Raw genomic sequence first — 14,242 nt, 5'->3', positions numbered from 1 at the left:
ATACAAAACCTATCTGAATAACTGGCTGTCTTTTTTTACATGTGGGTGAATTTTAGCTGGTATGTAGAAAAATTGAGAGAAAGGTTTATGAGTTATTTACATGGAAACTGCAGTGTCCATGTAGTTAAGGACAGTGAGTAGATTCTGCATTCCCCCATTATAAAGCAGAAATGGGTGTGTGTGTCATTCTAACGTTCATAAAATCAAAATATCTGTTACAGGCTAACAGTAGGATCCTATACATCAGCCTTCCTCATTCTCGGGCGCTCCAGATGTGTTGGACTGCATCTCCCAGAATGCCCCAGCCAGCTGGGGCATTCTGGGAGTTGTAGTCCAACACATCCGGAGCGCCCCAGGTTGAGGAAGGCTGCTATACATGTTACTTGGATGTTGAACTGTGTTCAATGATGCTTACTCACTAGTAAGTGCCTGTACAGATATAGAATATTTTTTATTATGTGACCATAGGGTGTAGCAATATGAAACTATTAAACAATTATATAAACAAATTGCACTAATTTAATAAAATGAATCAAATTACAAATTAGTTTTTAAAAAGTAATTTTATATTTATAATTGAAAATTAAAAGGAATTGTGATTAGTATTGATATCGCCTTGACAATTCACAGTATGATCCTGTGCCTGGCTGGGAGACGTGTAATCAGCTCTGGATGATGGGATCACGCTCTCCCTGAAGGAACATGTGCACAGCTTGGGGGTACTACTGGATCACTTTGTCATTGGAGGCTCAGATGAACTCTTGTGACACAGAAGCCTCCCACCAGGTTCAACTGTGACCCCACCAGTGGTCTATGCTCTGGTAACCTCTAAATTAGATGACATCAATGTATTTTACATTATTTTTATTATTATATTTATTTGTATCCTGCCTTTTTTCCCAATACTGCGTCTCAAGGCGGCCTTATGAAATTTAAAACATACACATTTTAAACCTAGGAAAAGAAATGTACAAAAAAATAATAATTACAGTATTAAAACATAGACTTTACAAGTCCTTAACATAGAGGGAGGACCAGATTATTCTCCAAAGGCCTGCTGGAACAAAGAAGTTTTAGCCTGCTTCCAAAAGCCCATCAAGGAGGGAGCCAGCCTAGCTTCCCCGGGAAGAGAGTTCCAAAGCATTGGAGCAGCCACCGAGAAGGCCCTCTCCCGTGTTCCCACCAGGCGCGCCTGTGAAGATGGTGGGACTGAAAGAAGAGTCTCTGCGGAAGATCTCAAAGCACGGGCAGGCTCATAAGGGAGAATACTGTTTTTCAGATAACCTGGACCCGAGCCATAGAGGGCTTTATAGGTCATAACCAGCACGTTGAATTGTTCTTGGAAACCAACTGGAAGCCAGGGGAGCTGTTTTAACAGGGGACTTGTCTGCTCCCTGTAACCAGCCCCGGTCAACAATCTGGCTGCAGCTCTTTGAACCAGCTGGAGTTTCCGAACGCTCTTCAAAGGCAGCCCCACGTAGAGCGCGTTACAGAAATCCAATCGGGATGTAACTAAGGCATGTGTCACCGTGGCCCGGTCCGACATCTCTAGGGACGGGCGCAGCGGGCGCACTCGCTTTAACTGTGCAAATGCACTCCTGGCCACCGCCAAAACCTGGGCATCCAGGCTCCGGGCTGAATCCAGAAGTACACCCAAGCTGCGGACCTGTGTCTTCAGGGGGAGTGTAACCCCATCCAACACAAGCTGAGTCCCTATTCCCTGATCTGCCTTTCGATTGACCAGGAGCACCTCTGTCTTATCTGGATTAAGCTTCAATTTGTTCGCCCTCATTCAATCCAGTACTGCCTTTGAAGATGGTTTGGAGACTGAAGCTAGCGCAGAATTCGCGTGGAACGACTGTTAACTGGGACTAGATGATGTGAACATATAAGACTAGTCCTGACTCACCTACTTTGGTTGCCAATTTGTTTCGTGGCCAAATTCAGAGTGCTGGTTTTAATCTATAAAGCCCTACATTGCTCAGGATCTCAATACTTAAGGACATAAGAAGCGACCTGCTGTATCAGACCAAGGGTCCCATCTAGTACAGCAGTCTTGTTGAAGAAAGTGCCCAGCTAATCATTAGAGATGCTTGCCAAGAAAATGTCTTACTGTGTGTCTTACTTTTCAGTCAGAAATCTATCTATATATAAAACGCTTTGGTATGTTTCCATACAGGCTTCAGCTGATACAGGTTGCTAAGCAACAGTAACAATGTGTAACGTCAGCTGATACAGGTTGTTAAACCCCTTGTCTGACTCCTCCGGGCTTTCCAAGGTAATCCTACCCCCCTTTCTGCCTCTTTGCACCCCCCCCAATGAAGGGGGCAGTGCCATGGTCGCATGAGCGAGGCACGGCCGGGGCCCTTGGTGGCTGGGTGCGAGGCCGCTCGCCTGCTGCGAGCCGAGGCCCCGGCCTAATCTCATGCGAGCCGGGTGGGCGTCCCAAGGCTGACAGGAACCCCAGGGAGAGGGGGACACCTGCTTCTCCTCCCCCCGACCTCCCTGCTCCCCAGGTCTGCCAGATGGCGCTGTATCGGTGGCCCCCATGATGATATTTATTTAATAAACTTTAAGACATGCTACAACGGCGTACGTTACGCCGGGTACAGCTAGTAGGTGTATACACACCTTGCTAACTCCCTTGCAAGGTAGGCACATGCTTTGCAGCAATCAGCTCCTGTGCCTCATTATTCTGCAGAATAAACGTTGTTTGACCCATACTTCATCTCTTCTCCTCCTTGTGTGCTGAATTCGACTTGGTACACCAGAGAACGAGCTATTTTTGCTACATTCTCCATGATACCGGAATTGTGTTGCAGCCTCGTTACAAAGCGAGGTGCAGATGTATTCACAGCTTCTAGGCCCAAGCTTCCTGTTCCGAAAATTACATGTTTTGTTTGTAATTTGTTGTACAGGAGAGCATTTTCATTAGCCAGACTTAATGTCCTTCCCTCCAAACTTTTGGAGGGCAGATTTAATAAAATTCCAGTGCTCAACAGATGCTGCCCCTGCAACAATAGTGAAGTGGAAACTGTATCTCATGTTTTACTGTTTTGTAGATTTTATCTAGGGGCTAGAAATGATCTTATAAACCCTATTTTACAATTTTATCCTGGTCACCCAACTGAATTCTTAACGTCTCTCTTACTTTGTAATATAGACAAATCAATCACTGAGCAAGTGGCCAAGTTTTTGAACCTGGCCATTTCTTTCAGATCTTCTATGATCGCCTGACTTTTAATAGTTAATAGTTAATGGTATGTTCAGTTTGCTTGTATGTAAAAATTTTATTTGCTGGAATGGTCTATTGACCGCAATAAACTGTTGTTGTTGTGTACTCTGAGCATATGCAGAGTGAAATCTGCCAGAGCAGAGACAGGAATTCTGACCCTCCAGAAATCCCTGGTCAGAGGGCTTTCAATGGTAAATAGATTAAACACGTCTGTGTTTCCGGAAATCAGGACAGCCTTGGAGATCTCTGTATCATCATGATGTTGGTGGGGTGCTAGAGGGAAAGTGTCAGGAGTGAGTTCGAGCAATTCATTCACATTAAATTGAGAGGTTTAACACTCTGATCCCATGGTGGCCAACCAGCTGTCGACCAGGAACTGAAGCAGGCCATGGATGCAACAGCACCCTCCCACCCATGTTCCCCAGCAACTGGTGTAATATAGGCTTATCGCCTCTGATACCAGAGAGCAAGTCTTCTTATCTCACGACTTTCAGCATTTTTTCTTAATAAAGGGGCCATTTTCACACTGTTCTTTTTTATTATTTATTCATTTATTGCATTTCTATACTGCCCAATAGCCGAAGCTCTCTGCGGATTATTATTATTATTATTATTATTATTATTATTATTATTATTATTATTATTTGCATTTTTATACCGCCCAATAGCCGAAGCTCCAATTCAAAACAAAACAATAGTATGAAATCATAATACAAAATACAATATAAAAGCACAACCAAGTTTAAAAACAGCAGCGATGCAAAAAAATACAAATTTATAGGGTGCAAAGTTAAAATTAGTTTATAGACTTAAAATACTGGGGAAATAAAAAGGGTCTAAAAGAATATATAATGTAGTTCTTCTTCTTCTGTTCTAGCTTTCTGGGATCTACCCTCTTCTTCTTTGTAATGTGACATGAATATTATATATATTATTTATTTATTTAGAATATTTATATACCGCTCCCCATTGAAAAATTTCGGAGCGGTGTACAAGGTAAAATGAAAATAAAAACAGAATAAAACAGTTAAAACAAAATTTAAGAGAAGCAAAATATTATTCTAAATATATTTATTTCTCGATGGCTAAGTTAGCAGTTTTGCATACACTTAAAACGGAGGCCACATATAAAGGAGCAAACTCAGCTTGCTATTATTTATTTTACATTTTTTAAATTATTATTTTTCTTTGTTTCTTCCACTGTCCTTGTGTGCAGGTCCTTTTTAATTTGTAAGGCTGATGTCAGAGCCTGCCTCTCTTTTTATTGATTTGGAGACAATAATTGTCTGAAAAGCGGGATAAATATATATAATTTATTTATTGATTACATTTCTATACCGCCCAATAGCCGGAGCTCTCTGGGGAGGTTCACAAAAACACTGTAAATATATACATTTTTCCAGCACTCTTCCCAGCCGACCTTCACAGGCAATTAATTTATTTAAAATAAATTAAATAAATAATTTAAAATAATTTAAATAAATTATTTAAATAAATGGAAGTGGAGGGGAAAGGGAGAGACGGCGATCGCTTTTATTCATTTAAATAAATAAATTATTTAAATTTATTTAAAGAAATTATTTAAATTTATTTAAAGAAATTATTTAAATTTATTTAAATAAATAAAAGCGATCGCCGTCTCTCCCTTTCCCCTCCACTTCCATTTATTTACTTTTATTTAGGGATGGAGCTCCTCACTTCTATAACCTACGTCCTCCCGCTTTCATGTTTCTATTAATTTAGGTTTTAATTATTATTCGTGTTTTTGTGTTTTTTTTGTTTAACTTCAGGCAGGCTGCACGGGCGCTTGCTAGGCCTCGAGACAGTTGCTAGGGGCAACGGCTACGCTCTCTCTCGCGCCCCGCCCCGGGTTGTATTGTTTCGAACGGGACGAATCAGAGATCGAGGAGGGAGGGGCCGCTGCTGCTGCTCCTCCCGTGATGCCCTGCGCGTGGGTGGGGTTTGTGAATTTGTGTGTGAGGGAACGAGAGAGGGGGAGTGGGCGGGGCGACGCAGCAGGAGTGGGCGGGGCGCAAGGCGGGCGCCATATTGGATGGGTCTCGCTGCGGCAGGTGAGGGAAAACTGGGGTTTTTCCCCCTTCCTTCTCTCTCACCCCCTTTTCCCTGCAACAGAGGAGGGGGCGGGGAGGTAATGGGAGCGGGGGGTCTTGCTGGAAGGAGGGAGGTGGGTTCGGAAGGCTGGCTTAGGGGTCGTGTTATTGTGGTGCTCATTGGAGGGGAGCTGATGGGGTCAGGATTGTCAAGCTGAGAGAGGAAGAGGGGAGGCGAGAAGGAAATCCCCCCCTCACAGCCCCAGGCCCCCTGTTTTTGGCGTAAGGGGGGGGTGAAAAACCCTCCTCCCCACGGTTGGACTGCAACTCCCATCAGCCCCAGTCAGCATAGCCAGCGGTGAGGCGTGAGAGGAGTTGTAGTCCAACAGCATCTGGAGGGGGGGCCTCAGCCTCCCCCATCTCTGCTTTACTGCATTGCTAATAGTGGGGCATGATGGGAGTTGCAATCCAACATCATCTGGAGGGGGCCCTCAGGCTTCCCCATCTCTGCTTTACTGCATTGCTAATGGTGGGGCATGATGGGAGTTGCAATCCAACATCATCTGGAGGGGGGCCTCAGGCTTCCCCATCTCTGCTTTACTGCATTGCCAATGGTGGGGCATGATGGGAGTTGTAGTCCAACATCATCTGGAGGGGGGCCTCAGGCTCCGCTATCTCTGCTTTACTGCATTGCCAATGGTGGGGCATGATGGGAGTTGTAGTCCAACAGCATCTGGAGGAGGGCCTCAGCCTCCCCCATCTCTGCTTTACTGCATTGCCAATGGTGGGGCATGATGGGAGTTGTAGTCCAACAGCATCTGGAGGAGGGCCTCAGGCTCCCCCGTCTCTGCTTTACTGCATTGCCAATGGTGGGGCATGATGGGAGTTGTAGTCCAACAGCATCTGGAGGAGGGCCTCAGGCTCCCCCGTCTCTGCTTTACTGCATTGCCAATGGTGGGGCATGATGGGAGTTGTAGTCCAAAATCAGGAGGGGGTCCTCAGGCTCCCCCATCTCTGGGGAGAGACATCCCTGACAGGTGGCATCCCAGGGACAGGCATCCCTGACATCCCTGACAGGTGGCTGTCCAGCTGCCTCTTGAATGCCTCTAGTGTGGAAGAGCCCATGACCTCCCTAGGTAACTGGCTCCATTGACGTACTGCTCTAACAATCAGGAAGTTTTTCCTGATGTCCAGCAGGATGTCCAGAGGTTGAAGCCTCCATTTATCCTCCTCCTAGTCCAGGTAAAAGTAGGACATCTGAGAGGGAGTGACTGGGGGGGGGGGGAGGGAACCGCTCCCTAAATTTGAGGAAAGCAAATTTCTCGTGACTGGAGAGTTGGGAGTATGTGGCATTGCTCTAACGCAGTGTGTAGGGCTATTAGGGCAACGTTTTGGGATGTGGGATTATACTGCATTTGGGTAAGTGCAATGAAAAAGGGGGTTGCTTCTCATTTTGTGGTCTTTGTTATTGGGGGCAGTTTGTGGAGATGTTTTTTTCTTTTGTCCTGGTTCAGCGACGTTGATGGCTGTTTGTCAGGGAGATGCATATTGCAGGCGAAAGGTGTGTTTTGGGAGATATGGAAGGGATATCTCCAGGGCTGGGCATTTGTGGTGGATGGAGCATGGGGGAAGCCCTTAATTTGGAAATATGAATTCTGGTGTTGTTGTTCCTGTGGCTTGGGATATATTTAAAGGATGGGTGATTCGGGCACTAGGAATAGCGATGTAAAACATCTGTAAATTTTGGAGCCATGGTGACAAGCAGAAGGGATTTTTCTTATCCAGCTTTTTTTTTTAGTGGGGAATGGGGATGACGGGGGGAATGGAAAGACTTAGGATTGGATCCGGATTTAAGACTTTCCATTCCCCTCTCCCATCCCCATTTCCCCCTTAAGTCACTCTGAGACTGGGTTCGGATGACACCATCGCCAATAGGTGATGAAATAGTTAACCATTAAACTATTGTCATCTGGCAAGCCTTTTCCATACCCCGGTGGGTTATTTCCATGAAATAACCCAACGCAGATAATCAACGATGTGCAGAGTTGACTATCTGCACAACCGTTGATTGTTGCGTCGTGTGGCGGGCTCCGTTGACTATTTCACACGCCTACAGAGTTGCGAGGCAAGAGTGGCAGAAACCCTTGCTGCATGGGGCTCTATAGGCATGTGTTCGTTGTCCCAGGAAGCATGTGGGAGCTCCGATAGGGTCGCCCCCCTGAATGGGGTGCTGCAATAGGCGATCAGTGAAAAGAGCATTCCACCATGTTAAGGCCGTAATTGGGGTGGGTCATTCTGACGTTCATAAAATGGAAAATGTTTCACCAATCTTTCTGAAACGGAGACCTGCCAGAAAGAAATGCTGGTTTTACATACCCTGCGTGTTTCAAGAAGATTGGTGAAATATTTTCCATTGTGGAATGAGCTCCCCAGAGAGGTCCGCCTGGCGCCTACACTGTACTCCTTTCGTCGCCAGCTGAAGACCTTTTTATTCACTCAGTATTTTAACACTTAATTTTAACTTAAATTTAAATTATACTGTTTTAACTCTGTATTTTAACCTTATATCAATTTTGCTGCGTGGTTTTATCCTGGTTGTGCTTTTTATATTGTATTTTGTATTTGTATTTTTAACTTGTTGGTTGTTTTATGATGATTTTAATTTTTGTGAACCGCCCAGAGAGCTTCGGCTATTGGGCGGTATAAAAATGTAATAAATAAATAAATAAAATAAATAAATATTGAGGGCAGGATGGCAGTTCAAAGGACCAAAGTGGGAAAAGCCTCTCTGGCTCAAAATGGCTCTTTTTTTTTTACTTCTGGGTGGCAACCATTTTTTTTGCTCACTAAAAGCTCTGAATTGGGACCCTTACCCTTCAATTCAGTGGTGGGATCTTGTCCCCTCTGTCCTTCTAGTTGGTGGAATGGCTTTTCTTTTTTCAAAATTCGCTTCTGTTGATTTTTAATTAATATATTTCTTTGCCCCCTTAAAGTCAATGGAAGGCCCGATAGAGCAGAGCATGCTCAGTAGCATCGCTCTCCCCCCTCCCTCCTGTCTCAGATAGATTAGAATGTTGGAAATAAGATGCACGCCTACAGAGTTGCGAGGCAAGAGTGGCAAAAACCCTTGCTACTCTTGCCTAGTGGGGCTCTATAGGCATGTGTCTGTTGTCCCTGAATGGGGTGCTGCAATAGACGCCTCTCCACACGCTTCCCTAGACATGCATGTCCCGTCCCTGGGTGGGATTCTGAGAATGGGGAGGACAGGGTGCAAGGATCTCTCCTGCAGCTGTCAACCCATCCTCCCCGTTCTCTCTACCATGGCGGAGAATGAGAATGGGGGATGCAAGGATCTCTCCTGCAGCTTTCAGGCTGCAGGAGAGATCCTTGCGTCCCCCGTCCCATTCACCATCACTTTGGAGAGAACAGGGAGGGTAAGATGCAAGCATCTTGACAGCTGCAGGAGAGATGATTGCACCCTGCCCTCCCCAATTGCTCCCCCACCCAGGGATGGCACGCCCCATGAGAATCCCACTTCGTGCTGGGTTCTGACAGTGTGTGGGGGTGGAAGTGGGGGTGGCGGCATGAAGGGGCATTCTCATGGGAACCAGCACTGCTATTCGGTGGGAAGGGCAGAGAGGGATGAGGGTGGGCAATAGTCAACCATGTGTCAACTCCATGGATGACTATTTAGGGGGTACTCCCAACACGACATGATAATAGTCATCCGTGGAGTTGACTATTAACACATGGTTGACTACTGTGTTGTGCGAACCCAGCCTGAGAGTCTTTTGACTGAAGAGTGGGGAATAAATGCTTTGAATAAATAAAATAAATGATGGGAGTTACCGTTGAAAACATCTGGAGGCACTAAGTTGCCTACTCATGTTCTAGAGTGAAGGAGGGTGGTTGCCACCTAACTTTTGAAATATGGGATATCGCTGTCAATGACAAACTAACATGTAATATTAGAGTAAGAAGAGGAATAACAAAAAATGATTTTGAAGAGATATGGAAACTGTTTCTAGAATTTGTTTTATTAAAGGGGAGAGGAAGAACCCCTCCAGAGGATTCAGTGCAATTTTGGAAAGTACAATAAGATCCCTGGGGATGGGGTGCACTTATTAATGTTAAAGGTAATAATAAGAATAATGTGTAGTTAAATATTGAAGACTGATGTTATTGTTATGTATGTGGATTTTTTTATATATTTGTGTAGTTATAAAAAAAACCAATAAAAAATTTAAGAAGAAGAAGAAGAGTTAGATGGAGCATGCACAATAATTACCTGCGGTACTTTTAATCTTTCAAAAGTACCCATTCGATACTTGATGCGTTGGTTTCTCCTTGGTTGTTATAGCACGCTGGTTACACCCTGGTCTCTGAAGAGAAGGTCCTGAGACTTGTAAGACACCTTGGGTTTTCCTACCCCTGCTTATCCGCCATGGATCAAGATTACGAAAGGCGCCTTCTCCGCCAGATCAATATACAGAATGAAAACATGATGCCTTCCGTAAGTCTATTAATATTATTTGTACTGGCTCTTGTTTATTTGTTGTTTCAACCATCATGTTCACCTCAACTTTACCCCAGCAATACAGGTAAGCACACAAAAACTTTACAAAACATTATTTTTGTCAAACCCCAAATCTCTCCCCCATAGGTCATAATAATAATAATAATCTATGCATTTGTAATACTGCTAAATGCTGCACAAGGAATAGAATAAGACGGCGACCTTCTAGAATAGTTTAAAACCTTAGAAGAGAAACATGATGCAGAAGGAAGAAACAATGGAGGGCTCAAGAAAACTAGCAATTTGGGATTGGATATATGATCCTTAACAAATCGCCAGGTGAAATGGCCGCTGTCTTGTTCGCCCATCTTGCAAACGATACCATAGTCTTTCCAGTGCCTTATATTAATGCGGAAAATGTTCCATTTCATAAGTTCGTTGGTAACATAAATATGTACTTCAAAGTTTCAATTAATGCTTTTCTGGTGAAAAGTGCGGCCTAGACTTCCTGGTTGAACCGCGGGCTCAATTGAAGAAGCCGACGGACTGCAGACGGAGGCAGGTAAGGGAGAGGAGGGCGGGGGGTTTACCGGGCCCTGCCGCCGTCGCCGCATGGGCGACAGCGACAGTGGCAGGGGCCGGTAAACCCCACTTACCTTTCCGGCGGAGCTCCGGATCGAGGCGAAGGATCCGCCTTCACCTCGATCCTCTTTGCCAAGCTCTGCCGGCCCCCCAATCCTCTTCGCCTCCGCCTTAAGGGCAGGCGAAGCCCCCCGCTCCGCTTCTAATTCGCCGGTCCGATTAGAAGCGGAGCACATCCCTAATTAAAAGGACAAGTAATCATAGCAGATCTAATAGAAATGGCCAAGTTCAAAAACTTGGCCACTGGCTTATTTATTTATTTATTTATTACATTTTTATACCGCCCAATAGCCGAAGCTCTCTGGGCGGTTCACAAAAATTAAAACCGTAATAAAGCAACCAACAGGTTAAAAACACAAATACAAAATACAGTATAAAAAGCACGACCAGGATAAAACCACGCAGCTTGGTGATTGACTTGTCTGAGTTCCGAAGTAGTAGGGACATTAGGAATTCAGTTGGGTGACCAGGAAAAGATTGTAAAATGGGGTTCGGAAGATCCCCTTGATAAAATCTACAGAACAGTAACACATGTGATCCGGTTTCCACCTCGGTATTTTTACAGGGACAACATCCGTTGAGCCGTGGGATTTTATTGTATCTGCCATCTAAAAGTTTAGAGGGAAGGACATTAAGTCTGGCTAGTGAGAATGCTCTCCTGTATTTAGGAATTGTTAACCAGCGCAGGTAGGGCGTCCCGTCTTTGCAAAAGGAGACCAGTAAGCCAAAGAACTGGAGGGAGCATTTTAGTGAATCAGTACAAAATGAACACGCCTCAGTCAGTCCTCAACCCCACTGCAGGAGAGAGCCAGTGAGGTTGAGCAGTGCTAATGTGTTTTTACTCTACTTGGGGAAAGGTAAATCCTTAAACAGGTTTCTAGAACAAAATCATAGAATCATAGAATAGCAGAGTTGGAAGGGGCCTACAAGGCCATCGAGTCCAACCCCCTGCGCAATGCAGGAATCCACCCTAAAGCATCCCTGACAGATGGTTGTCCTACGTGAAATACTTCACGTAGGACAAAAAAAATATATGCACACGAATGGTGAGTTGCTTAATGGAACAATACTATTAAATGTGCAGTACTGTATTTTATATTGTATTTTATATCATGTTTTTATACCGTTTGTTTTATACTTTGAATGGTTTTAATTTTTGTGAACCGCCCAGGGAGCTTCGGCTATTGGGTGGTAAAGAAATGCAATAAATAAATAAATCTTCGAGAAATCCCTTTTGCCTGGCTCTGCTGCATTCTCTTCTGTTGACATTCAGACTGGAAGGGATTCTCATACACAGAAGCAAGTCAGTGTACTTTAGGATGTCATTCTTTCTCCAAAACCTCATGTTAATGGTGCCATATAAATTATAAGATGAAAGATGTAGAATAAATTCTGCAAAATTCGAAAAACTTTGCAAATGTGCCCAACTGACATCCTGTTATCTGGAATCCAGCTTTTCTTCTCTGGCTACAGAACTTGTTTGGTTTTGGCTTTTGGTTCCTGCATATCACTAAACTTAAGTAAAATACTGTTCAAATGAAAATAACCATGCTCCTTCCATCCATCCCGATATTTCACTGGAATGTGTTTGTAATAGCTGCTTCCCCCCCCCCCCCGCTTTTTCAAAATTCCAGGTTGCAGACATGAGGAGAACTCTGACGCCTTCGAACTCCCCTGTCTCCTCCCCCAGTAAACATGGCGACAGGTTCATTCCCTCCCGAGCAGGGGCAAATTGGAGCATCAGCTTCCACAGGATAAATGTGAGTATCACAGAAAGATAACTGTGGTGGTGGTGGTGGTGGGGGAGATGCCTGGAGAGAGACATCCAGAGGTTGGTAGCATATTAAAAACCAGAGTTAAAAGACCCACACTGGCGGCCTGTTATCTACCGAGCCATGTACAAAGTTACGCTATTACCTTTGTTGTTGTTTATTCGTTCAGTCGCTTCCGACTCTTCGTGACTTCATGGACCAGCCCACGCCAGAGCTTTCTGTCGGCCGTTGCCACCCCTAGCTCCCCCAAGGTCAAGTCTGTCACCTCCAGAATATCATCCATCCATCTCGCCCTTGGTCGGCCCCTCTTCCTTTTGCCTTCCACTTTCCCTAGCATCAGCCTCTTCTCCAGGGTCTCCTGTCTTCTCATTATGTGGCCAAAGTACTTCAGTTTTGCCTTTAATACCATTCCCTCCAGTGAGCAGTCTGGCTTTATTTCCTGGAGTATGGACTGGTTTGATCTTCTTGCAGTCCAAGGCACTCTCAGCATTTTCCTCCAACACCACAGTTCAAAAGCATCTACCTTCCTTCGCTCAACTTTCCTTATGGTCCAGCTCTCGCAGCCATAGGTTACTACGGGGAATACCATTGCTTTAACTATGCGGACCTTTGTTGTTACCTTACAAAGCCCTAAACAACTTGGGACCAGGATACCTAGCAGACCACCTTCCCTTATATACACCCAGGCAACATTTACGATCTCCAGAGGAGGCCCTGCTCGTCATCCCAACACGAAAGAATGTCGCCATGAAGAACCTCGACGGCGGGGCCTTCTCTGTAGCGGCCCCCCACCCTCTGGAAAACCCTCGTGCGGTTCGGGTGGTGGGAAATGTAATAACTTTTAAACGCCTCCTAAAAACATATCTTTTGGAACAAGGCTCCCCTGGACTGTAATTTACTCTGGTTGTGTGTGATTTTAAAGTTTTAATCTGGATTTTGTGGTTTTAGGTGTAAACTGCCCAGAGAGCTTAGGCTGTTGGGCAGTATAAATATGAAATAAATAAATAAATAAATAAATAAAATAATAAAAAGGCAGAACTGCCTTCTCCCATACGAGATCTTGCAGCAATGATCAATAGGGGTTCCTAAACCCAGCTTGCTCTTTGTACCAAATATTCTTAAGATAGATTCACTACTTCAACCTATTAAGAAAGCATATATTTTGAAAGGAATATTCAAAAGACTATTTTGGAAGGAATATACAGCAGACTAAATTCTGAGGAAGGAAGGGATCACCTTTTTTTAAAAAAATAGGATAAACCACAGACAAGTTCCGTCCTGGAGCAGCTAAATCTGTTGCATTAATATGGGTGAATAACTTAGCAAGGACAGGGGCCCACCAGTTGGAATACACTTATCTTGGCCAAGCCATGGGCAGCAATATCCCCCAAAATGTGCTCATTAATTTCAGTGATAGCTGAACTCAAAAACCCCCAATCAGTGCCATTGTATTCCAGTTTTTCAAAAAATAATAATAATGTGTTTTTAGAAGGATGTAAATTTAATTTAATAAACTGCCTAAGGAAATTTAGCCAGTATTTTCTTAGCAACGTAAGCACAAATGATTTGAGCCAGGGTTCTGACATGAAGTACAGGAGTAGTTAAAGAATGTTTTCCCAATATCTGTGGTCTACTTGTACATAATGCTATGTACATAGGCAAATACTATTTTGGGCTGCATTAATAGAAGTATAGCTTCCAAATCACGTGAGGTACTGGTTCCTCTCTATTCAGTCCTGGCTAGGCCTCATCTAGAGTATTGTGTCCAGTTCTGGGCTCCACAATTCAAGAAGGACGCAGACAAGCTGGAGGATGGCAACCAGGATGATCAGGGGTCTGGAAACAAAGCCCTATGAAGAGGGACTGAAACAACTGGGGATGTTTAGCCTGGAGAAGAGAAGATTGGGGGGAGACATGAGAGCACTCTTCAAATACTTAAAAGGTTGTCACACAGAGGAGGGCCAGGATCTCTTCTCGATCCTCCCAGAGTGCAGGACACGGAATAACGGGCTCAAGTTAAAGGAAG

The 14,242-nt window shown here is 44.4% G+C and overlaps 1 protein-coding gene across 1 annotated transcript in view; it reads left to right on the top strand.

Annotated features, from left to right (window-relative positions):
* The first annotated feature begins 5,262 nt into the window (after positions 1-5,262).
* The window catches only part of FZR1 (fizzy and cell division cycle 20 related 1), a 34,011-nt gene continuing 25,031 nt past the window's right edge, over positions 5,263-14,242 (top strand). The window contains exons 1-3 of the mRNA XM_063146962.1: positions 5,263-5,307; positions 9,647-9,799; positions 12,079-12,204. Of these exons, the coding sequence (XP_063003032.1) occupies positions 9,731-9,799; positions 12,079-12,204 (195 nt within the window). The 5' untranslated portion in view covers positions 5,263-5,307; positions 9,647-9,730. The remainder of the gene's footprint in view (positions 5,308-9,646; positions 9,800-12,078; positions 12,205-14,242) is intronic.

The sequence above is a fragment of the Elgaria multicarinata genome, chromosome 23 (assembly GCF_023053635.1).
Source record: "Elgaria multicarinata webbii isolate HBS135686 ecotype San Diego chromosome 23, rElgMul1.1.pri, whole genome shotgun sequence".
Lineage (NCBI taxonomy): Eukaryota > Metazoa > Chordata > Lepidosauria > Squamata > Anguidae > Elgaria > Elgaria multicarinata.
This window is presented reverse-complemented; position numbering and strand designations above follow the sequence as displayed.